The sequence below is a fragment of the Amblyomma americanum genome, chromosome 11 (assembly GCF_052857255.1).
Source record: "Amblyomma americanum isolate KBUSLIRL-KWMA chromosome 11, ASM5285725v1, whole genome shotgun sequence".
In the NCBI taxonomy this organism is placed as follows: Eukaryota; Metazoa; Arthropoda; class Arachnida; order Ixodida; family Ixodidae; genus Amblyomma; species Amblyomma americanum.
The window spans coordinates 16,694,645-16,721,276 of NC_135507.1; the positions used below are offsets into that span (position 1 = coordinate 16,694,645).

The 26,632-nt window shown below is 45.7% G+C and overlaps 1 protein-coding gene across 1 annotated transcript in view; it reads right to left on the bottom strand.

The window, feature by feature from the left end:
* LOC144109920 (uncharacterized) overlaps positions 1-26,632 on the bottom strand; it is a 116,199-nt gene that overhangs the window by 77,705 nt on the left and 11,862 nt on the right. Inside the window, exons 2-4 of the mRNA XM_077642690.1 lie at positions 25,064-25,170; positions 16,661-16,778; positions 15,197-15,250 (exon numbers count right to left, since the gene is read on the bottom strand). Coding sequence (XP_077498816.1) covers positions 15,197-15,250; positions 16,661-16,778; positions 25,064-25,170 — 279 coding nt within the window. The remainder of the gene's footprint in view (positions 1-15,196; positions 15,251-16,660; positions 16,779-25,063; positions 25,171-26,632) is intronic.

The window sequence follows — 26,632 nt, forward strand, 5'->3', positions numbered from 1 at the left end:
ATAAGTCGTCAAGTCAAGTTTATTTTTCTTCTCGTCGAAAAAAAAAAGAAAAAAAACGAGACAATAGCGTGAATATCTAGTGTCAGTGTTTCGGTGAGAGAACCACCCAGCTCTTTCCTAGTATTTTCATGAGCTACTTGTTTTTTGAATTCCACGACGCACTTCGGAAGTGTTCATCGCCAGAGGCATTCCCGATTGATCTGCGTGTGCAGCTAGTTTTCACTATTAATCAACTTGAGTCTCCCGGAATTCCTCCCAAATGTATATGAGTCTGTCAGTTGTTCCCTCCTTAAGAGGACTGGAAGTCTGAATTTCTTTAGTTAGGGAACTTTAACACATTATAACAACACAGGGGCAGAGGCGGGCTGCGATGAAAAACTGCTTAACAATTTCCACCCGCCGGTAGGTCGCAATTCCTTGCACAAATTTTGTCGATTTATACCTCCACCTACACACGGGCTGCTGCAGTCGGCAGACGAACAAGGAACCATAAGCTATGAACCAGAACGTCACAGCCCTTTTGAGGTAAACGAAAAATCTCAACTTCACGGCCTCACTCAACAATGCCAACATCGATGTAAACTGCACTGATGGTTGAAGAGCTGCGGGCGCTTGCCGCATCTCACGTGGCGGCCAGTGCACAGGCGAAGTCATAGAGGCCGCGAAATTAGGGTTAGACAAAAAAGAGCTGAGTCACCATTTCGTCTTCGTTTTAAGCATGAAATGCTTGCAACTACAATTCTCGGGAAATTCAAGTGACCATCGTCAGTAAACCACAGCCAACATGAATTCGAACAAGAATACGAACGTTTGCAACACATTCCGACATTTTCCTTCGGAATGGTATCGAGCGGAAAAAAATTCAGCTCCGAGCTGCATTCGAGTCATCGCCGTAAAAAACAGGGCAGCTACGTTTCCCGATGTCTTTGACCACGCGGCTATCACTGCAGCTTCTCGCGCTACATGTTCCAACTAGAAGCATTTCGCACGGCCATGTTTTTGTTATCTTTCCTCGGTTAGTTATGCGCTTCGAAACGATCGTCGACAGGGCGCTGCTGCCACGACAATCCAAAGTGCCGGGTGATCCAAAAGATAGAAAGGCTCGCCTATGTCGCTAACACCAGTCTTGTGTACCTGCACATGAAGGTGAGAAGGAGGCTTGAGCTAATTGAAGTGTAGAACCGCGGGTGAGTACTATGGCGCGTCCGGCGATGAAAGACCGACAGAATACCGACCGGACACAAACCAGATACTCACAAGATACTGACCGAAAACCGATCGAAGCCCGATCGAAGACCGACCGAAAACAGACCGAAGACTGACCGAAGTCTGACCGGATACCTACCGGATACCGACCAAAGAACGACCAAACACCGACCAAAGACTGACCGGATACCAACCAGATACCGACCAACTATCGACCGAAGACCAACCGGACACTAGCCGAAGACCGGCTGAAGACGGACTGAATATCGACCGAAGACCGATCGACCGATTGATTAAGATGGAGACGGCGACCTCTACCCCCGAAACCAGCCGGGGAGGCCATGCGTGCTGTCGACATCGAAAGATAAAAGTGGGCGAATTTGGCGGCCTTTCAGCAGCCAGAGGACCTGGCCAACGCCCGAGTGCATCAATCGCCATCGACGAGATGTCGTAGAATGTGCTACGCCTTTCCTGCAATGCACGTCGTGCTTATGCCCACTCTCCAGGAGTTTCACCGTAATTTTTTTTATTGCTGAAGAAAGTAATGTTTCCCTTCATGGGTGCGATTACTAACCGGTAGAAACTTTTAGCCCTTGGTACTGCTTCCTTTCATAGCCATTTTCTATGCTTTCTTTCTTTAGCCATTTCTTTATAAGCAAGTTCAAAGTATACCTCATTCACGCTTCAAAAAGTTCCATCTGAAAGCCGAGCCGTGTTCCTACCAAGGCATTTCATAGCGTCCCGTCCTTTTCAACTGCATGCTTGACAATATATGGAACACCGATTCACCCAAACCTAGAGCATGGCAGTCTGACGCGGAGATCGGGCGAAGTCGGCTTCTTATAACGCCGTAAAGACTAGTGTTTCAAAAGACCAACACAACAAAAGCGAAATCGATCAAAACAAAGCTTCCTTCTTTTATCAGTAACAAATTTTTCAGACACATGGGTTCATATAATTGATTATGCCCCTCTTTGTACACGCTCTATTGACCATAAAGCCACACAAAATCGAATTTCTTGCTTTCATGGCTCGCAACCCTATGTTCAATAACTTTCTTTTTCGGCTCCAACGCAATTACTATAATGCATCCCCGCAGGCACAAACTAAATAAAATCACGCAAGACAATAAAATAAGGGCAGAAGTATGCGTTTCATCTTCCACTTGGCTGCGGACGATTAACTTTTCATGCGATGTCTGCAAAAAAAAAATCAGGAGCACTAAAATAATATACACGCTGCTTTTACTCCACAATGCACTTTAGGTGAGCAATAAAAGGAGTTGCGCTGCTTTTGACTTTTTAATTCCCGCGATGTTTCAGTGCCCGGTAGAGGCACGATAATATTCACGTGGAATAGGCTCTGCTTTTTTTTTCTTGTTCGCGAAGCATAATGCGTTTTGAACACACTGCGATGAACTGCTCTAAAGGTAAGATAAGAATGAATTTATGAAAAGAAAGGCTTTCAATTTTCGGCTCCATCTTGTTACAGCTTTCTTCCTTTCTGCTCCATCCCATGTAGCTCGTTTATTTATTGATTATAATAAAATTTCGTTTGTTTTGCGGATTCCAGGACATAACGAACGGCAACGCATGATAAACGTTGTCCGGAACGAAAAAACTCTGACAAAATGTAATAAATAATACGGGCACGAAATACCAATGCACGCCATTGAATAATCATTGCATGTGAGCGAAAGCTACGCTCGCAGCTTCGTCTCTGTCAAAGTTTTTCCGCCTTGAACAAGCGATAAATATTCATTGTAACAAACTTTAACAAATAAAAAAACACTCCCACACCAGGAAGGCAGCAGGTCAAATACGATCTGTCTCCTTTTTTTTTTCATTTTTGTCCTCACCAGCGAATACTTCTCTTTTTTTTAATTAAGAGGCGTGACATTATCGAGCATTTTTATTGAGCTCTCATTTGTTTTGCCCCGCCTCCCTACCTTTACCTGTTGCAACAGACGTCAAGTTATTTTGTTCGTTTTTTTTCGCGATTCTAAGCGTGAATTTCTAATGGCAGGAGCGAACCACGTCTCACCTAAGCTCTGAAGAAGCCAAGCCGGCTCTCTCAAATGTTCGCCAATAGTTCCTTAAACAATTTAACCAAACAGTAGAATAGCTGTTCATTACCTTAACTTAGCAACCAGCTTTCAGAACGACAGGTGCATGAGGGACCTTCTGTGCGATAGACTGCATCTGTGCCACCATTCGTTTCCTACTATGCCGTTACAAAAACTGCCGCGTTCACCTGCCGCCCAAAAGACAACGTTCCATTTGGATCTGAACCCTATTAATCACAAATGCCACGGAATGGCTGCTCTCGAGAGCATTTGGGATCTTTCTTTTAAACGTGGTAAACCATGTACCCTTGGTGAAGCTATATTAATCAAACACCCGCACTCTCAGGGACTGAAGCAGGAACGATTCAGCCATCAGCCCATCTTTGGGGGGTATTTAGTGCAGTGAGAAAGGCTCCAGACAAAGAGGATTGTTGCGCATATTAGCCCGCATTATGGCACACAAGGTTCATTATAAAATTTGGAGCAGACGCTTAAGCTCCACTTTAAGAGTATGACGCGATAGCGTAGTGGGTTAAGTATTCTTTCTTTTGCATTTTACTTTCATTCCTTGTATCTATAATATATCTTTGAAATAGCATTCTAAGCCCTACTGCTTTTGTATCCTCCTTAAGGCATTATTCTAACCCGTTTGTCGACATCGTGGTTTACTCGTGTTGCAAAGTTTTCCCACAAAGGTGGTTTGCAGCGACGCCATAGAAGCTTCAATCCAGGCTTAGATTTCGGACAAAGAATGCTTAATGGAGGTTCGAAGGGTTACCTAATCCGCTTATCGCCGCCTAAGCTTGGTCCTCTATTACGGAACCCGTGACACTATATGCCCGCCACCTAAGGTGTGTTCGAAACTATTCGATACAACTTTTCCTTGAAAAACTGCGAAAGGTACTTCCATGCAGTCTGTGCAGGTTGATTACGCGACATGGCGGGAATTATCTGCGCAAAAAGAGCAACAAAAAACTCCTAATAAACGAAAATAACTGATCAACTTAATATTTTTGTTTCAAGGCGGAAGATTATATTGAAAAATTGAGTTTAAAAAAGTTCATGAAATTGGTTATCAATTTATAATAAAGTTCATAAAATTTCTGAATCAGCGTCGTGCACTTCAAGGTATGAAGCTTAGAAAATACACGTCTGGCAGCCATTAAGTTGACTTTTCCGCTTTACATGTTCATAAAATGGCGCCGCTGGGGGCGTGGGGGGGTGGGGGGGGGGGGGAGGAGGGGGTGGAGGAATCGACACGGAAATTACGTCAACTTTATCAATGTACTAAAAGACGTAACCTGGGTCTATTTGATTCAAGCGACGCTAATTTTAAGCCAACTTTAAGAGCTTTAGAAATCGTATTTTCTTTTGTTTTATATGTTGAAACACGATGCTAATTCTGAAATTTTGAAACTGCACTCGCTTTCGAATTTTGACGCCCTGCAATTTCGCAATATAACCTCGCGCCCTCAAACTACAAATAAAAAAAGTTAGTCCGTTCGTTTGAGTTATTTACTAGTGCGTTTATTGCACTGATTTAAGTAAGTAATGTCCCTTTTAGTGTGAAATCAAACTAAAGAGATTGAACCAAAATATCCTTCACGGCTTTTAAAAGAAAAATCAGTATTGACTAACTGCAAACTTCCGGTACATCATAACCGCGTCTTATAAATTAACTGTGTTTTTCTTACCCTCCTAATGACCTCCGAAAAAAAAGGGCGCCTGTGTAGATAATAAACCACTTCACGTCGGTTTAAAACAGGCCTCACAGAGAGCGCGCAACAGTGATTCCCGGCACCTCGCTTGAAAGAACGTGTAAACCTGGTAGCGTAGCGAGAAATACCAGTCGAATGGGAACGATTATTAATATGTACCACCATATAAGAAAGAACGGCTTCGTTGGTGACGGGCCAGCGGTGATTGGGAACAATGGACGCTGGGCCACCGTAATAGATAAGCAGCGATAATTTTGGAGTTTACGTTTATGCAAATGCGTTCCTTTCTAGCTACTCCGTGCATCATTTTGTATCCGGCTACGATACCGCCTGTGATCTCCTCTTTAATATGTCATAGCATAGAAGCCTCATTGCAGCAAATGCCCTGTGCCGAGAAAAGTCCTGATTGGCCGGCGGGCAGTGACGTCCTCAGTGACGTCACTAGAGCACTGACTAGAAGGACTTGACGTCACCAGACCAGAGAATGCCCATTAGCTGGAGGAAAGTGATATCACAAAACCAGGTTCGTCTTTATGAAGCTTCCACCTGCCACCAGGTGGCAGCTGGTATAAGCGAAGAGCTCGGAAGGAGCAATCTGGATCTCACAAGCCCCGCCAATCACTACCGGCAAAGGCATGCATAAACAGCCTTGAATGCTATCGCATTGTGAACGCATAATGGAATTAGGTTTCTGTGTTTTTCGTTTTGATGCTACACATAAGAATGCTTTCATATGTGAGGAGCGCCTTGCGTTCAGAGGCCTAACAATACACGAACGTCCGAATCTTTCACCACCAAGACTTCCGGCAACAAGCGCAATAATACCGCCCGAGCGCTCACTACTGCCGAATGCAATATCGCACTGTCTCGTGCTGTGTCTTCGCGCGAAACTTGATAACGTGCGACACCGCAAGCTTTATTTAGGCCCGAAACGCTCTGGCACGACTCGCACTGAAGTAATCTCCCGAGAACAGCAGCCGTCGCTGTCGTAATAATATGCCGAAATAGGCTTTTTTTTTATTTTCTTGCCCCTCACCCGCATTATCTCTTAATAGCGAAGGCGAAACTCTAGGATAGTAACCCACACTGTCGGCTCTGCTAATGGTTTCCGCAACGCGGAAATTAAGTGCCTGGTTGCCTTCCTTCTGACACTGCGCCTAGCTTCTGACACTTGCCTTGCTTCTGGCAGTGACACTGCGCGTGTGGTTAATACTGACAGACTGTCCGGTTCCTATTTTCTAAGTGCCGAAAGGTGACACCGCGAAATAAACAGCCCCAATAACCAGGATCTCGAAACACAAATAAGTCAGTGCATGAAGTTGGGCTAGCTGGCTTTCCACGACTATAAAATTAGCGCCAAAAAAGGACGTACAGAAGAGTAGAGACAACACGAGTGCTGTCTCTTCTCTTCCCTGCTGAAAATAGGTGTATGATGCAATAACCTCATACAGGGACTTCATACAAATGCCATGCAATTTGTATGATATTGTATGACATCTGTTTCACGAATATATAATTTAGCAAAAATGAATGACATTTGCATAATAATTTTATGACAAACTGAATGTGTTTATTGCATCATACAACTCTTCTGTTTGCCCGATTTTTTCAAGCTAATATTATAGAGATGCAACCAACACAGGAAATCTTGAAACGTGTGGTTAGACAATACAATCAAGTTCCACGTGTCCAGTACCTGCACAAGTGTTTGATGTAATTAAGGCGAGTCCTGTTTGTTCACTGATTTTTGTCCTTCTGGTAAGTCTTGCTTCTCGTTTTGCAGTTCATTATTATGAGAACCATAGGTGAACTCATACAGTAGAAACCAGGATGTTTTTTTTTTCTCCAGCCCTCAACAATTCCGATCATTCTGTGTACTCTGGTGGTTAAAGCACCTCGATCACTGAAGTATTTATTGTCATCTATATTGCGGATGATGCTAAGGAAGAATGTGGTCTTTCGGCGACATTTGTACCATTGCTGCCACCACGCCAGACATGCAAGACAGGTGGAATCCCCCCCCTCCCCCCGACAAAACCTCGATACCCTGGTGACCTTTAAGCAGCGCCAACACCGAAATGGCCACGTTGCCGACTTTACTCGTCTACTCCGAGCAACTGATGGATGACACCTTACGAAACACTCAGCGTGAGAGACTAAGCCCCAAGAAGGAAACAGTAGGGCAGACCGGCATGCCCAGCGAGCATTCCCTTCTTTCCGTCCTAAGCCTTTCTCAATCCCACCCTGCATTTCCCAAGATGTCATCATACCAACGAACCCACTAGCCTGTGCTATTTTCAGACACCTCGCCTGTCCTTTGGACATGCTCTTAAACCTAGGAGTTTCGGATTATGAGCCTGCATTACCGAAACCTCTTACGTTGGATTGCAGCTGCCATTGGAGCTGCCAACTCACACGTCTGAGTTTAAAGTGCCTTTATTTTTAAGTTTAACTTATTTGTGGGCAAAAAGCACGAGAGTTTTTCTTAACTAATACACGCGTGTCAGTTTCAGCGAATGTGTTAGTCCGCCCATATTGAGTCACTCATCGCGCTCATATAAGTAACGTTCGCATCGATACCCTAGAATAAATTTTGAAATTCGGAGCGGTGTATCTCGTATTTGCGTAGCTCCTGTGAGTGGACGCGTGTGCGCAATAATTACTTTAAGCGTAAGCAGCCAGCAAAATCCGCTTTCTACCTGCGAATAAACATTCTTGCAACAAGAGTACGCAGACTAACCCCTGCCCTTTACGACCAGATTGCCTAAACATCGGTTATAGGTTAACATATGTGTGGGACGTTCGCGTTTTCTAAGCTGCTCGTTTAATTCATCCTCAGTCCGTACATGAAACAATCACACCTTCACTATATATAATTAACGAAAGAAGCATCCCTGCCTTTCCCTCCTCCTCTTTATCTATCTATCTAACGAAAGAAGAGAAAACTGTCCTTTTATCTCACGTGTGAGTGTTAATTCGGCCTATTCCGTTCGCCTAAGAAACTAATCTCTCATTAGCGAGACAGGAAAGCAAGTGCTTCAGCCAACCAGGAGACTAATAACAGCTGTTTGTCTTATTATGTAAGGTGCGCAAACTAATTCCTGCCCTTAACGATCAGATTGCCTAGACACAGGTTATATTTTGACATATGTGTGGAATGTTCGCGTTTTTAAGCTGATCGCCTAATTCGTGCCGCATCCGTACCTGAAACAATCGCACCTTCACTATAATTAACGAAAGAAGAACAAAGTGTCCATTTATCTCAGGTGTCAGTGTTAATTCAGCCTATTCCGCTCACCTACGAAACAAGTCCTTCATTAGCGAGACAGGGAAGTAAGTGCTTCAGCCAGCCAGGAGACCAATAAAAGCTCGTCTTATTACGGTTCGCTACCGCGACCAGTTTACGACTGTAGTCAGAGAGCACATCGCATCAAAGTTGAGCATTACAAACGGAGCGCAAACTAGACTGAGCAGTAACTTCGACACGAAAACCAGAAGCCCTTGTGAGTGTGCGCATGTGTATGTGGCAACCGAGCAGGGGCTATGGAGGGGAGGATGCTTGCTTGCCCTAACCCTGGTGACAAAAGGTCAGGCCAACTTTGTTGCGACAGCCTCAGGCCAACAACAATTTGTGCGAAAAATCCGACGCCGCTGTCTCTGTTGCCGGTCGGATTAGCCCAAGCGAGCTCCGAACACGGCGCGGGCACCTGCCCTGTCCGACAGAAACAAGGGCACGTCGGGAAGTGGTGGCCTCTGGCGACAAAATAAACGCCCAGAAAAACACAGCCAAAGCGTCGCTCCCTGCGCAGAGTTCGGTTCGAAGCTGGGCCCTGCGCAGTGCCGCTAAATATAACCCGGCGGCGTCAGAAGAGAGTTACTCCGCTCAAATACAGCGTCAGCTGCATTGCCGGGAAATATATCGTAGCTAGGCTCTCTGGCACCCCCCAAGTTTAACGAGGTGGATCAGGAGTGACGTGTGTCGCAGGAAAGCTTCGCGAGTTTGAACATCAACGGAAAGGTGCGTTGGTGAGCTGTCCGGATGAAAAAAAAATAAATTTTAGATGCTGCAAACTCACAACTTTTGACTGCGAACTTTACTTGCTTGCTTACTTCATCGTTTGTGTATTTGTTTTCTGTTTGTTTACTTTTGTTCCCATTCATTCCTTAGGTTTGTGACTGAGCAAGTCAGAAAAGGGACAAGCGAGTGAGTGAATAATAATAATAATAATAATAATAATAATAATAATAATAATAATAATAATAATAATAATAATAATAATAATTGGTTTTTTGGGGGAAAGGAAATGGCGCAGTATCTGTCTCATATATCGTTGGACACCTGAACCGCGCCGTAAGGGAAGGGTAAAGGAGGGAGTGAAAGAAGAAAGGAAGAGAGAGGTGCCGTAGTGGAGGGCTCCGGAATAATTTCGACCACCTGGGGATCTTTAACGTGCACTGACATCGCACAGCACACGGGCGCCGTAGCGTTTTTCCTCCATAAAAACGCAGCCGCCGCGGTCTGGTTCGAACCCGGGAACTCCGGATCAGTAGTGAGTGAGGGAAAAAGTGAATTGCCGACTGAAGGAAATACATCGAGGAGGGCAGACGCTGAGGCAGTTAGTGATTCGGTCAGTTGGTAAGTAATGAGACTCAATGCTGAGTAAATGCATTAATTAAAGAGATATATAATCATAACTCGAGGGTGAGCTAGTGAATAGGAAAAGCAGAAACTGCAAATGAGTGACAGACTGAGTGAGTGAACATGAAAGTGAGCTTGCGAATAGAAAAATAGTGATACAATGAGTAAGTGGCAGAAAATGGGTGAGTGAATCACTCAGCCATACAAGGGGCTTCTTACTTTTTGGCTCTGTAAGTCCAGTAAGCAATCAGATATAAATTACGAACTTAAGATGTGACAAAATTAGTTACCGGCTTCAATAGTGAAAAAATACATTCATCACAAAGATATGAAACAGCGACAGAGAGATGATAGAGTGGACAGCCTTAATTAGTGGTAGTGGTCTTAGACTGAGAAGATCCGGGATTGCACCAGATCAGGATCTGACGTCAAAATATATATTTCGGCAACACTTGGAGCTCGGATAACCCAAACAGACCTGTTAATAAATTTTGCGAGTATTTAGTAAGAGATAAAATCTTTTCTTATGCTGTGCACCGTACAGTTTCTTCTCAATCTATGTAAACCAAAGCGCACTTTCTCTGAGCATACATTGTTCCCGCTGTCGGAGGCGCTAGCATCAAGAATATCGTCAGAAGACGTCGGGGTGTGAAGCGGAGGAGCGGAGGTCCTTTTTTATGGTAATTAATTAACGCAAAAGGCGGTGCGTCACCTCATTAGAATAATTGCTGAGAGCTCTACGTACGGAGCACCCTCCATTTATCAAAGTATGAATCAAGACGGCACGGAAGGAGGCTCTATCGTCTTTCGCGTCCCTCACGAGCGAAAACTTCATTTATCTCGAGCTTGTCTACCTTTAACTCAGGCCGCTCTTTCCAGCCTTTTTCAGCCTCTAACCCCGAGTTAGGTCGCGTCGTCTTCAAAAATTTTTGCGTGACTCAACCCCTGAGAGCACTGGTTCAGTCCCAATTCATAGCGGCTCAACTGGAATCCGACGACTGAAAAGAGTGAAGAGCGCCGATGAGGCAATGCGGACAGCAGCAAGGAAAAGAGGCGTTCTCGGAGCGAGGAGGTTGTTTTAATTAAGGAACGACTTCTCTGAACCGGGTACATTCTGGGCTTTCCGCTTACGACAAAGAGAGCTGCCTTTCTTTCAGTCCTGAAAGAAATGAAACAAAGGAAGGTTTCAGCTCTCCGGCGCGGGAACAATAGAGAGTTTTAGCGAGGCGCACCAATGTTTGCGTTGTCGCAACATAATCATCCCCAGACGAGCGAGGAGCCGCATCTCGACAGCCATGCTCTTTTCAAGTCCTGAGCAATCAAATGAACAGTTAGTCTTAGCTACCCGTCGTAGCGGCAATAGAGAGTTTTAGCGGGACGAACAAATATTAGCGTTGCCGCACCACAGTCGTACCCAGACAGTGGAGGAGAAAAACAAAGACATGTGAGCAGTTGTTTGCTTTACAGACCTGTGTCCCCGAAAACAATAGGCAGGTTTAGCGCTCGACGGAGAAAAATAAGAGTATTAGCGAGGCGTGCGAGGGTTTCCATTGTCTCAACTTAACAGACGACGAAGGAGCCAAATCTAGACAGCCGTGCTCTTTTCAGGCCCTGAGCAATCAAAAGAACAGTTAGTTTTAGCACCCCGTCGCAGGGGCAATGGACTTACACCGGTACGGATGAATATTAGTGTTGCCGCAACACAGCCATACCCAGACAGTCGAGGAGACAAGAACATCTCAGCCGTTGCTCCCTTTTCAATCCTGAGCCCCCGGAAACAATAGGCAGGTTTAGCTCTCCGAGGCAGGAAAAGAGTGTTTTAACGGGGCATACATCTGTAGCCGTAACACAATAATGCCCACAGAGATGTCAATGGAAGAAATGGCGCTTCCAGCAAGCCACCCTTTAGAGCAGAGTTTGATCGAAGAAACCGCTCTCTCGACTACAGCTCACCTTAAGTAGGACGCTCAATATTGCTCATCACGTATGAATGGCTAAGACAGACAGCAGCTCATGGTTCTTAGATAATGTTCTCGTACCCAAGTGGCTTGTAGGTCTAAGGGGTTGTACTTTTTCTTAAGGGTTGCCTCTCTAGCTTCTAATGGAGTTGTCGCTTTGTATGCGGGACAGTGTTCTGCTAAACTTTCACTCCTACAGTACATTCGGGTAAAGCACTTTTCTAAGCCCAAAATTCCGCACACAGCACTAATCTCCATCATCAGAAGCAATCATAATAAGTCTTGCTCTTGATAATAAAACAAAAAAGCGTATCATGTAAATTGTATACCTGTGTCATGCTTTTCAACTGGCACAAACTTTTGTCACTGGAAAAATCAGAATGCATATTTTTCTTCTTTTGGGTATTTTCGACCAAAACTTTTCTCTTGGGGGATATTGGTAAACTGCCATTCATTATCTTAGAGAACCTGCCATATGCGCTTCACCCCATTCTTATCCTTCTAGTTATTTCGCTCTCATTATCCGGAGCAGCTGTCACTACCTGCCCTAAGTAGACATATTCCTTAGGGCTGGAAGTGGTAAAGTAGACGTACCTTACCACTTCCAGCACCTCGCTTCCAATTGCAACCAGCTGTTCCCTTGATAGATTGTTGAACACTACTTTGGTTTTCTGGGTGTTAATTTTTAGACCCACCGTTCTGCTCTGGTAATTGCGAGCAAAATTCCGAATCACTTGACGTCCGTTCCACTTCCGAGCCACATTTTAGCCTCCAGGCTTCCAATCCGCGCCCTCCGTAATCCGTTCCTTCTCAGTGCGTCAAAACGAGTACTTACATAATGTCCGGTAAGTTGCCCAACGGCGCGGCAGCCCACCAAGTCCACGAGTGGTCTCCTATAGAGCTTTCTAAACGCATGTAGTAATAGTACTGCTTCTCTAATGTACGTAGAGCACTGTCACGGTTAGCTTTATGACGTTGCCAACATATTAATAGGCAGTCTATACCAAGGGAACAAATTTTTTTTCACTCGTCCTTTCGTTTTACCAAGCATACAACTTGGACCTGCGAGACCTAGGGCCCCCGTAAGGCTGGGCGCACAACACTGTGCGGTCCGAGCACACGTCATCCTGCGTCATTCGGTTGCGAGCGGGTGCATACGAGTGCCGCACCACCACTCATGTCCGGCAAGTTCTTCGCTTGCAGTGCGAACAGCAGGCGCGTTATCTAGCAAGCGGCTAGATAAGGACCGAGCAAGCGGCGCATGGGAGTGCTGCCCGCGCACTTCGCGATCCGTCGGCGCGGTCCAGCCGCCGGTGAAATGTTCCTCATATGCGTTCACGGTTCCTGTTCTAACGGAGTGGCCTGCGTTACGGAGCCAGCACGGCAGTCTAACGGCAGCGTAAAACAGCGCACCCGGTGCGAGTGGCTGCGACTCCAGCAGCCCCGTCGTTTGTTGGCGTTGAGCTGCGAGTATCGTCACGTAGTTTGTTGGAGCGAATAGCATCTTATTCTATCTGTGCGTGCTATTGCGTTCTTTTCTTGGCAGAGTAGCCGAGTAGTCTTTAATTGTTGTAGCGGGCGTGTGGATGTAGCTACGTCGTCGGCAGTGTCTCGTGTAACGCGGTTAGCGGAGCGTTGTAGTTTTGGGGGCACTCGGACGCTACATTGCTGCGACGCGGTGCCTTGCTTGGACGGCGTTGCAATGGGATCTCTCGCCTACGCCCTCTGATAAGGGAGATTCCCTCATACCTATGCAATTAGCATCAGAGAAGCAGCGCGTCTCATAGAGAACGAAATAAATATAGCATAACGAACATCCTCTATAATAACAAACGACACGCCTCGAAGAACTGCAGCTGGAGCCGATTGCCCCAAACGCTACTGCCTCATAGCCATATTAGAAGACGGTCGTCCGGAAATTGCTGAAAATTGCTTTTGAGGAAAGGAAAGAGCGCAGTGATTGTCTCCTTTTCGGTGGACACCACACAATTAGGAAACAGCTGAAGAAGAGGAAAAACATTTTTTGAATAAATAAAATGGCGCAGTAACTGCGTCTCATCTCGGTGGACACCAGAGCTGCGCCGTAAGAGAAGGGAGAAACGTGGGAGTGGTGTAAAATGAAAATTGTTTTTTTAGGGAAAGGAAATGGCGCAGTGACTGTCTCACAGCTCGGCAGACACCTGAACCGCGCCGTAATGGAAGGCATAAAGGAGAGAGGGGAAAAAGAAAAAAGAAAGAGGTGCTGTAGTGCAGGGCTCCGGATTAATTTTGACCACCTATGGATCTTTAACGTGCAGTGATATCGCACATCAATAATAATAATTGGTTTTTGGGGAAAGGAAATGGCGCAGTATCTGTCTCATATATCTTTGGACACCTGAACCGCGCCGTAAGGGAAGGGATAAAGGAGGGAGTGAAAGAATAAAGGAAGAATAGGTGCCGTAGTGGAGGGCTCCGGAATAAGTTCGACCACCTGGGGATCTCTAACGTGCACTGACATCGCACAGCACACGGGCGCCTTAGCGTTTTTCCTCCATAAAAACGCAGCCGCCGCGGTCGGGTTCGAACCAGGGAACTCCGGATCAGTAGTCGAGCGCCCTAACCACTGAGCCACCGTGGCGGAGATATCGCAAAGCGCACGGGCGAAATTGAGATTGGTTTGGGGGCAAAGGACAAGGCGCAGTATCTGTCTCACATCTCGGCGGACACCTGAACCGCGCCACAAATGAAGGGATAAAGAAGGGACTGAGAGAAGAAAGGAAGAGTTGCCGTAGTGGAGGGCACCGTAATAATTTCGACCGCGTGTTGATCTTTAACGTGCACTGGCATCCCACAGCACACGGGCGCCTTTAGCGTTTCGCTTCCATCGCAACGCGGCCGCCGCGATCGGGTTCGAACTCGGGTACTCCGGCTCAGTAGCCGAGCCCCTAACCGCTGAGCCACCGCAGCGGGTAATATTTCAACGCGTAGTTCGCGATCAATGGAAAATGAAAATTGATTTTTTAGGGAAAGGAAATGGCTCACAATCTCTCACATATCGGCGGACACCTGAACCGCGCCGTAATGAAAGGGATAAAGGAGGGAGTGAAAGAAGGAAGAAAGAGGTGCCGTAGTGGAGGAGAAAAGGAAAATTGGTATTGGGGGAAAGGAAATGGCGCAGTATCTGTCTCACATATCGGCGGACAAATGAACCGCGCCGTAAGGCAAGGCATAAAGGAGGGAGAGAAAGAAGAAAGGAAGAAAGAGGTGCCGTAGTGGAGGGCTCCGGAATAATTTCCCCACCTGGGGATCCTTCACATGCACTGACATCACACAGCACACGGGCGCGCCTTAACGTTTCGCCTCCATCAGAACGCAGCCCCCGCGGTCAGGTTCGAACCTAACCGCGGCAGTAGTTCTTTTCTTTTTGATTCGCTAACTGCGAATACGTTGAAACAAGTAAAATGCACCTAGAGCAAAAAAAAAACTCAGGGAAGGCGAGAAATATGCTTCTCACTCGCACCAGTCGAGTTATCGTTGACAGCATGCTGATAAGGTGTTCCCGTTAATGTTGCGTCTGCATGTACGCCACGGTAAGCTCCCAAAGAATAACAGGGAACATGTCACTCACACAAGGCGGGAGGAAGCTTTTGGCCTTCAGGTCCATCTCTTGGAAGTCTTTCACCTGTAGGGAAAACAATTAAATGCTTGCAATCATATATGATTGTTGTGCCCGGCAGCTGGGGTTGCCGACAGAATTTTTAAAAAAGAACTACAAGAAAGGCATCGACTACAAGGTAAAGAAGCGCTGAGGACAGTGCCTAATTCTTCTATTACATCTTTTATCTTGACATGTGAAGTATACAGCAGCAATCGAATGAGGAACTTTTCATATAGCAGTGTGCTGAGGAGTACAATGCATAGGAAGAGGGTGGGAGGCCTATAGTATGTTCTTGTCTATAACACGTACACACATTCAACATTATAACACAAAATTTAACGTGCTATAATCACAGTCACGTTATTCAGTACGTGATGCAGCTCGTACTCATTTTCGTTACCTTTCGTTCTTTTATGCAGCAAAAAATGAATAGTTCTTTAAAATCTCAGATCTCAATATATATATATATATATATATATATATATATAGTGGCCCGTTTTAAGCTCGACGACCATGTTAACGCCCCTGAATAAGCACAGTTATAAATAATCGGGCTATCAGAAAGTATCATTCCAACCCACAAATAATTCTGGAATATAAAGTTTCTTTTTTTTCACATCTGACAAGGATCCGGCGCTGTTTCACCGCAGTCGTCCATAAAACAAATGGGTATTGCTCTGCGTCGCCCCCTCATTGATAATATTGAGGACGAGAACCTATAGCTCGCAGTGACAGATATTCGCTTTGAGTCGAGTAAAAGCTGTTAATGCACTACACCTAGTCCCGTTGATGCCGTCCACAAAGTCTCCAAAACAAGCTAGAGGGCTTTGAGTCGGCAGCCGTCAACTTGTAATGAAACTGTCTAAATCGATTCAACCCGACAGGAGTCAGTGCGATGGTTCCACATTTAAATCGGAATCCATGCTAAGAACGAGAAGTGTCCTGGAAAAGCACGTGTTGACCTGATGAGATTGCTCTAATTTATTGACCTCCGTTGATTCAAATGTCACAGGTGCCCAGTGTCAGTGTAGGTGTACCGTGAAATGAAACGCTGCAACAGGAATGAAAAACCGTGAAGTCCTTATTTAAGGGACTTATTTTTTTTTAGTGTTTACAGTTCCAGTGTTAAGTTCATTGTGCCTATGTTTTCATCATGAGTGCATTTATACAAACCTATTTGTAAGCCCCGCCTTATGTAATGCCTTCGGGCCTTTAAGGATGAAATAAATGAAATGAAATGAGACAAATCACTAGTACAATTGAGTCGCACTTCGATGGCCCGAAAACCGCTATGTGGAAGTGCTGATCAACCTGGTCTGTATTTCCTCTCCGGCAGCTATTATTTTTGTGCTCTTTTCGCATTTCTATTTCCTGTTCGCGTTTCATTCGGCACTGACTGTAGCACATGCACATAATGGGAAGCGTGCTGCTTACCTGGGTGAAGTTCCTGCCAACACTGCGAAGGAAGACGTACTCCTTGGGGACCACGTCATGACCCAGCTGCCGGTCGATCTCCTGCCGCACGTCCACCAGCCGGGCAGTGGGCAGAACACTGCAAGATTGATTGATTGATTTATTGATTGATTGATGTATTGATTGATTGATTGATTGATCGATTGATTGATTGATTGATTGATTGATTGATTTATTTATTTATTTATTTATTTATTTATTTATTTATTTATTTATTTATTGACAACATTCCTCGATAACTTGTTTCATATATCCTTTCTGGTTTGCCGTTCTGCTATCCAGTTTTGATTTATACCTGCTATGTTGTAAGGCTGACTGTAGAAAAGGCTGATATTCTATTCGAACAGAAACGTACAATACAGCCCCGCATAAGAAAGCAGTAAGTAGCGTCGGCAGCAGAAGTGGCGCGCTACCTCGCCCTGTAACGTCGCCCGCTGCTCTCGCGACGCCTCTCGGCGCTTTTGGCAATTAGGAGCGCCAAATCGAAACCACCAAAAATCGAAACCAACAAAATGACATTCCTCCAAGCAAAACCGACCACCTTCTCGCCTGTCTCAAAAGGGGGCGCTGTCAAAAAGTACTGCGCTGACGAAGTCTTATCCAGGCACGCTTGGTGTAACCTACTTATCGACACACACTCCTACTTCTGGCACATTTGAACAAACCTGTACTGGTTCAACCAATGTGCAACTGGCGACGCAAAATTTTGTGACGACTGTAACGAGCAAGACTGGAGATTAATAGCGGTTCGTGACATTTCCGTAGCCTTGAATGACAGTACACAATCTGCTAGTACAGAATCTGACCCATAATCTGACCTCATTTCTAGCCCCCCAAACGATTGTCTCCACTTACACTTCATTTGACCCACTGATCATGTACGAGTCCACACTTTGCATTTCATCCACTTGACCGGCAGTGAGACGCCTTATATTCAAGTGGCTTTCGGTGCCTGCATTGCATTCAGAACGACGAAGCGACTTCAGCAGCCAGTCTGCCTCAAGTTCTGCATACGCCTTAGAACCTGGAATATCTAATGATTCGCCGGGCTGAGAACAATTCAGTTGTTTAACCAACGTAGAACGAACACTGTTCCTTGAGAGTGTGCCACGAAATGTAGATGGTGGTGAAAATATTATAGTGAAATTTCTAGCGGCGGTTGGAGCTCTGAGACCGGAACGCCATCGGCGTAGACTGCTGTCCGGGCTCTTTCGATTAGCTTTTTTTTTACTCGTTTTGTCCGAGCTGGTCACAGCTGCCTCACACCCCTCCTACGCTGGATGGTTATTAACAGTGACCACCTGATTTCGTTGGCAGGCCCATACTATATGGTGCAGGTCCACCTTCTCCCCGCAGAATTAGCATTGTCAGTCAAATGACTCCGGATTTATTGCTTGTAGTCTTCCTGGGTTGTTGTAAGAGTTGAAGATGTGAGAATTGTGAAACGCCTTCCGCAGTTAGAGCATCCGAAAGTTCATTTACCAGTGGTCCATCGAGAGAACTGACAGACGACTCTGGTATTCAGCCAGCTCCTCTTCTTGAAGTTTCGACACAGAATTAAAGACGACATGCACTGATTTATTACCTCATTCTGAAGACAAAGACGCTACTTTCGCTGAAAACGGAGCTGTTATAAGCTCGACAAAGCTGAACACTTGAGTACAGGCGTCTCCATCAGCGGCCAATTTCACCAGTAAACTGCGGTGCGTCGACACCGGGATTCGCGGATGACAGCGGCTAGGTTAAACCAGCATTTAGTCCATAACGGTAATCACGTAGTCCCCTGTGGTGAAGACGTGGCAAATTTGAATCGAGTGGCGCGAAAATTTGGCGGTAAAAAGAGAGCGGTATTCTGGTAACGGAAGAACATCGACATACCCAGAAAGAGCCGTAGAACCTATTTATACAAAGAAAAAAAATTAGATGGAATTCACGCCGGTGTCCTTCCCTTAAAGACACGTATGGGAACGAAATACAGCCATCCCATTTTTATAGTAGGAGGAATAACTGCCATCTAAATAAGGTCCACAGGACTACATAAAAAAGATAGAGAGGGGGGGAAGTCAGGGATGTTAACCAGAAAGCTTCCGGTTGGCTACCCTGCACAGGAGTCTTTGGAACTGGTAATGAGCAGGATATGCTGAAATTGATTATGTATGGCTCCATGACAACGACGCATAAATAAAAGAGCATTGAGGTCAGATGGAGTGACGGCAGTCGCTGCGCATAAAGGCGAGGCAACGTCAGAGCAAAATGAAGACAAGTTGATATATCTTTGGGATCACCAGGTCATCGTCCACTGACAAAATGTCCCCACTGGATCAGAAAATCGCGGAAAGAATACCCTGGGCACTTATGTCACCTTAAGAGTGGAATGCGATAGCATTGGGTATCACATTTGTCTCGGGTTCTGATCCAAATTCTTTGTTTTGCTTGCGCCAATTTCTTTGTAATTGTCGGTCGATCAACCGCCTTATTGGGAATGCTAGCTGCAGTAGCAGGTATCCGCTATACTGTGACGGTGCCGGCATTTGCATATAACACACTTTTTTTACGACTTTTGATTTCGATTCTCTGTCAAGGTTGCTGTCTAGAAACTAAGTAGCTCACAACCCGATGGGCAGGTTGTGACGACGTCAAATGGTCGCCTGACCTCTCTCGGCCATCAGTGTGGTTCACAATTGTAGTTTGTGATTACGTCGCAAAGTCATTTGACCTCTCTTGGCCAATCAGCAAATTTTGTACACTGTACATTTAGCGGGACTTCCGTCTGGCGGTAACTATAATGCTATCGCATTAAAAACAATAATTACCGGCTTGTATGTTACAGTGAAAACTCAACTCCTCTCATGCAAAACCTCAAGGTTATGTCACTCCGAAGAATGACCTTCAAGCGGTGGACCATGTGACCATGGTCATACCATGTGACTCGCACGCCTCGGCGCAGCTGCGGCGCGCGGAGCCGGTGGCGTTAGCTCGCCTTCGCAACTGCGCACTTGCGCAGTTACTTCGCAGTTGCGCTGTACCATGTGACTCAGCGTTCATCTGATAATAAAAAGCGCGAAGCGTTGCTTGACGTACGCAAATAGCCATGGAGGAGTCGCGCGCTGGAACCAGTGCTTCGGCTGGGTGTCGTAGACGGCTGATTGAATCTCATGATTCTTATGATATCGTAGACAGCTTATTGAATCTGATGATTCTTATGATCAAGAACGTAGACAGGGCGCGTTGGCGAAGGATAAAGAGAGGAAACGTTAAACCACACCAAACCTTCTATGACCATGCTTAATCGAGCTTCCGGTCTGTAAACTAGGTTCAGCCGGGTTGAACCCCAGCCAGTTTTTTTAGCGTGAGCTACACTGGACGAGGCCGAGCAGTTTAGCGTGGCTCCTGGAGAGCCGTGCTGCGCATGCGCGAGGAGCAGTGACGTCACACGGCGCACAGTTGGCGCGCCTCGCCGGTCTGCGCATTCCAGAGTCATAGAGTCATAGTCGCGGTAGAGGCACTGGCGCCGGCGCGTGCCCAGCTGTGCGCCTCCGTTGCGCAGTAGCCAAGTGTGACGCTGCGCGGATGCCGCCTGACAGCGCCTCTCAATTTGTGCGCATGCGCAGAGGTATCAGTGGGGGTGTACATATAGCGGGGCGTTCGCCAGTGTGGTATAGCCATGGAGAAGGAGAGCGAAATTGCTGCTCAGCGGCAATTGATGCTCAGCGGCTCAGCGGCTCAGCGTAGCTCACGCTACGTATATCCTGGCATAGCCAAGCTAAGCCACTGCTAATTTTTTTTCTTCTACTGCCCCAGAATTGCCGTAAAAACGAAAACGCCAGTACTGAACAAAATCCCGTAACTGGTAGCCCTGGAAATATATAGTGCGCTTTTACAATCTGCACAAGTTGCCATGCCTCCGCGACAGGCCGAATCTTTCCAAGAGCGAATTCTGCCTATTCCAAAAGGCGTAGTCTCAAATACTTCCGACCATAAACGAGATAAAAAGATAGCAATATAAAGCAGCTGACAGAAGTGGAAGCTGGTGCTAGACGGTTGAGAGAGTTTTCAATGCGAGCACTAGTGTCATTAACGTAGCTGGCAAAGGACAGGGTTAATTGAAGAGACAAGGGAGAGGCATTTGCCCTGCAGTGGGCGTATTTAGGCTGATGATGATGAACAAAGCATGCTCTTCATTACCATCGTGACCCCAGTCACATACAGCTCGTACGCTCAAAGAAACAGGATCAGGACCGTGCAAAGCTGAGTCTGTATAAATCTGAACACATAACGTACCCACTTATTCATGTCGCCTCTGGCTGTGGTCTTACAAATAATTCAAGTGCTTAATGGGGTCTTTGCGTACAAGACTGCAGGAAAAACTTTATCTTATTATGACGCACGCGCTGAATACAGTTGCTGTTTATCAACGCTAACAAGATATTTTTGTGGTCTGTTCTCTGTGCTGCGGTGTTTTACGCGAATTTTGAGCACTTTCGCTCTCAACCGCTCTATTAAGATTAACTGCCATCACTTTATACATACTGTTTGGCGTTGGTTCAACGATAACGTAAGTAAGGCTAAATCTAAATGAAGATAAAACATCTCACAGAAATACTCGAACATATCAAGTGCTCCTTCATCATCGATTTCGTCCGCCTATTTGATGAATATTTATCTCAGTTGTATGCGAGGCGATACTTTTACTTCATTTCCACTGCAAAAATATATATAAACCTGAATATCTGTGAACATAGACACCGTTGTTTAATAAAGCACAATCAAATACTCAGTGTATAAATGTCTTGGAGCTACTATGCACTGTGCACTTAATGTGTACAAAGCATGACGCACAACACCAACACTCCGTGACGTCAGATTAACCTTGTTTACGAAAAGTAGTGCCTTTGAAGACCTGATGTTTAAGATAACGAGTGCTCAAACAACAGACAAGAAGCAGTTAAATTTTTATAGGCTTTGGCACTTTCAGGCACTTTCTTTCCCTTCCCACAAAAGCAGAAGACATAGCCATCAAAGGTCACTAACCTTTCACGCACCACACACGCATTTACACCGGTAACATTTCCTTCACAGCGCCGCTTCTAAGTCCGTCATCAGCTCTTTGATCGCAGAAAACACTTTGGCAAATGGTCCGCTGAGACACCCTGTATATCCGGCTAGCCGATTCCAACCCGAAGCACCTCGTTTGAAAAGCGCGATCACTGTCGTCCTAGAAACGAAGCCTACGCATCGGTGCGCTCCGTCGCAAATTTCAACGCAGCATAAATTGCCAGCCCGGGTAGGTCCGCTATTTTGCTTTCACCTGTATTTCTTTTCTTTTTCGCGCGGTCGTTGGCTTCTAGTGATTTGCGCTGGCCATCATGTAGGCTCCGCCATCTGGCGGAAAACGGTGGTACTGACAGGCTGATGGTGTGATCGCGCGTGCGTGTCGCGAGCCTCGGAGATGCAGTGTTTCGGATCAGGGTTGCCCTTTTTTCGCAGATCTCGGGGGCTATGCAGAAACACAGCTTCCACGAAATCATGCACAGTTCCTGCGACGTATTAGTGCTCCGCTTTAATAAATTTGCTGAGGCATTCGATGTAAAATCCGACCTAAAAGACAAAATTCGTGCAAGGATTTCACCGGGGCACTGAACAACGAATATATTGAAACGAAAATGAAATAATAATAATAATAATAATAATAATAATTGGTTTTTGGAGGGAAAGGAAATGGCGCAGTATCTGTCTCATATATCGTTGGACACCTGAACCGCGCCGTAAGGGAAGGGTAAAGGTGGGAGTGAAAGAAGAAAGGAAGAGAGAGGTGCCGTAGTGGAGGGCTCCGGAATAATTTCGACCACCTGGGGATCTTTAACGTGCACTGACATCGCACAGCACACGAAAATGAAATGAAAATTGGTTTTGGGGGAAAGGAAATGGCGCAGTATCTGTCTCATATATCGGCGGACACCTGAACCGCGCCGTAAGGGAAGGGATAAAGGAGGGATTGCGAGAAGAAAGGAAGAAAGAGGTGCCGTAGTGGAGGGCTCCGGAATAATTTAGACCACTTGGGGATCCTTAACAAGCACTGACATCGCACAGCACACGGGCGTCTTTGCGTTTCGCCCCCATCGAAACGCAGCCGCCGCGGTCGGGTTCGAACCCGGGAACTCCGGATCAGTATACGAGCTCCCTAACCACTGGGCCACAGCGGCGAGCATATTAAAATGACTTTGTTCTTGTGTCTTTGCTCTTTCACGGCGATAAAATAGGTATTTAAAGAGCATGGCTTTAAGCAGTGTACGAAAATGCAAGCGAGAAGTAAAACTCATCAAGGCTTCATATAAATGCGTTTTTTTAGTAATTTTCTGGTTAACTTAATACTAGCAGATTCTTAAGCTCTACTGTCTAGTTCGCCGTCAAGTAAGCAAGCCTAGTGCAGGTAGGCTATGACCGATCAGTGGTCCTATATCCAAGATCAGTTATAGGAAATCATAATATGGTATGGTATGGTATGGTATGGTATGGTATGGTATGGTATGGTATGGTATGGTATGGTATGGTGTGGTGTAGTGCGGTGTGGTATGGTGGATTTAACGTCCCGAAGCGACACAAGAGTTATGAGGGAGGCCGTAGACGACGACTCAAGATTTATTTAGAAAAGAGGAAGGCAACACGAACACAAAGCTGGACATGAGGAACAGCGCTGCCTCCTATGAGCGCCTTCTCATGCTCAGCTGTTAACATTTAATTTGTGACAACTCTTTGTACTAACAGGAAGTGCAAGGTACATAGAAAATTGGCCTTGTCCTTCACCCCTGGTATCAGTGGTGCTGCGGTCATTGTGACGTAGAAAAGGGCATCACGTGACGCCACTCCGGTTTGTCGAGAACAGGAACGAGGAGGAATCGGCCCACCTGATCACGTAACTGAGATGCTCTATTTTTGTTACTGTTGTCGTTCTTAAGCCTGACATTGTCCTCTGTCACACAGCGCTTCATGTTATCACAGGCGCTGGCGAAAAGTGATGTTTACAGCGTATGAAAGAAAGGCTTACTTGCTACAAAATTAATCGGAGCCAACGATGCTGATAAACTTCATTATCTTCTCGGTTGCAACGTTCGGTGCAGTCAGTAAGCGGTCATTCAAAGAAGCAAAAATAGAAAGGGCCTGTGGTTTGATTAGACGTCTCTAAAAAGCATTCGCTTTAAAATTCATTTCGGGGCATTTTGTTATCAGTTATCTTTCTCTTGTTTTTACACATTCATGGTTGCTTTCCAGAACGCGAACAGAAGTTTAGAGCCAAGTTTTAATTTTTGTTTCAAGGATGGCGTGTCACTGTTTGGTCTCTCATCGAAACAAGTGCACAAGTCACCTTTCTTACCGTCCGTCGTAAGAATGCGCATTATTATTTACTTTATTAGGAAACAAGGGGAGGCTAAGAAAAATAAAAATCAAAGAGACAGGAAGAACAGGCTGGTAACTACGAGTGCTGCTCTTCCTGGGGAGCTAAGTAGATAGCATCCTGATATATAGCTGTCGGGAACTTATATGTGGCCGACACATGGTTATGTACAGTCTTTGCCAAAAGTAACTGGGCAACGGCGGTTTGTTCCTTAGCCGCGTAGCGAAGCACTTATGGCAGCCTTTAAGCTCTGAATCTCTTTGTAAAGCAAGGTGAACCCTTGTCCTCACGTTCTCACGCCTTTCGGTCTTTAGGGGTGCCGTAAAGCCTCCGTTATACGGTTGGGAAGCAAAAACCTGCGCGCTCGGTTACTTTTGGCAAAGGGTGTGCCTAAGAAATTACGTATGTATTCATGCTTCCTGCTTGTGCTTGCGCACAATCCACCGTTAGGTCATGAGATTTTTTTTCGAACAAAGAATAAAACTGTGGAAACCTCAAGGCCAGTTATCCTCTATCGCCGTACCCTGACGACAAAACCGATACATCCTTGCTACTTAACCGTGAGTAAGCCGCAACATAAAGGCAGCACCATTTTTCGCACTGGAATTATAAAATCCGTCCTTTACAGAAACTTATTTCAATAGTCCATAGACCGTCTAAGACAGTCTAAGGCAGTCTATTAGTGTTATATATGAATTCTTGTAAGCCCTGTAAATCTCAAATATTCTATATTGTACTGTCCGGGAAAAAGTCTGGACCGCGCGCTCCGCAAACGAAGCCCACAGATCTCTTATTACCCCCCGGCTGGAAACCAGACTTTTGGAGGTGAAATAATAAAGTTTGACTTTCACCTCCCCAATTGTGGAATGCGGGCTAAAAGCTATCGCTTCGGTTGAAGAATACGTGGTCAAGGAAATTTTGTCTCCAACTGTACATCACAAGCGCCTCGCGCCTCTTTAGAATTTACATACCGGATGAAGCCGGCGGATATGGCGTAGTCCACCACGTGATTCCGAGCCAACTTCCGCTTTCGCAGCCATCTCTCCTCGGGGACGATGTACACATGCAAGTCGACCAGCTAGGTAAAGGGAACAGGGAAAAATAGAAAGGAAGAGAAGGAAAACAATCAGGTCATCACTCTTCCAAGCCCAGGAAATTTCGGCAAACGCTTCTAGTTCGCATGACTGCCACCAGTTGCCGCGTGGCGCTGCACTCAAAATCGCCAATTGAAGAACGCCCGAGGAGATATGAAGATAACAGGCGGGAATCTAGGATATTTACTTATACAGAAAGAGAGTTGATTCAGAATGGCGTAAAGGGTTAGGAAACTAGCCAATAAGAATGCAGGAAAAAAGGACGGAGAAATACTATGCTTTGAGCAACAGGTAAAAAACCCAGAAGGTAAAAACTGGATTAATTCAATGGAAAAAAAAGCAGACTGTAGAACAATATCGAAACTGGAAAAGGAAGATCAGGAAGGAATCGTTCTGTGAGAACACAAGATGCAGTGCCTTACTCTGAAGCTAGATCAAGGCGTGTTAAAACACGAAGCTACAAAAATAAATCTAACCAAGAACATGACACACCTGCAGTGTGTGGTAAATGTGCGGAAACAAGTGACCATCTTCTACTGGAATGTGGTCGCATCCAACCGCATGTCGATGCAGGCACAGTCACTCTCCCTGAGGCCCTAGCGTTAACAGGTAACAATGTTCATGTGAATGAATGAATGACTGAAGTTAGCAGAAGGATATTGGAAGATTAGGGCTGCTTAAAAAAGCGGAGGTGACGTAAAGTTACTAGAGCAGTATTAAAAATTGTATTCAAAGAAAATGGCGAATTTATATAGCGATTCATTGCACTAATAACACCGTTGAATATATATTTAAAAGAAAGCTTAGTGGGGTGGCAACTCACACCCGCCGCTTCAAAGTGGACGCTCCATGCATCCATTCAAGAAGGCTGGCCACGCGCCGTACGAAAGGATTAACTGTTTTTTCTGTGTGCGGGTGAGCGTTCAATTTCATTAAAACAAAGCGAAAATAAGAAAGAAGATCACGGCATCCAGTGTGCAAACCCGCATCCAAATACCAGTTATATGGAGTCGCATAGCAGGCGCGATCCTAGACACGCTATGCCCTCCTTTATTTTTGTTCTTTAAACGTTTACAGGCAGTAAACTTTAGCTGGAGTTCAGTGAAAATTTCGAAGGAAGTTACACATTCAGTATTTCTAATTACTCTCAACGCTCGAGATAATCGGCATCAAGGGCACAGTTTAACCAGCCAAACATTGCTTATCGCAGATGGAAAAACTGATTTTATTTCCTTCAGGAATTATCCGATTTATTGCTTCGCAGTAAAACAAGTACATAAGTCGAGCCCGCCACATAGCCCGCATCAGCCATGCGGGCGATGCAGTGCAGGAGGCCGTGTGTCCCATACAAGGATCATAGCTCTGCTTTTATGCAGCCTACTTCAATTAGTCCAGACTGCCCCACTTCTTTAACCATACAGACATCACCTAATGAATCCATGGGCC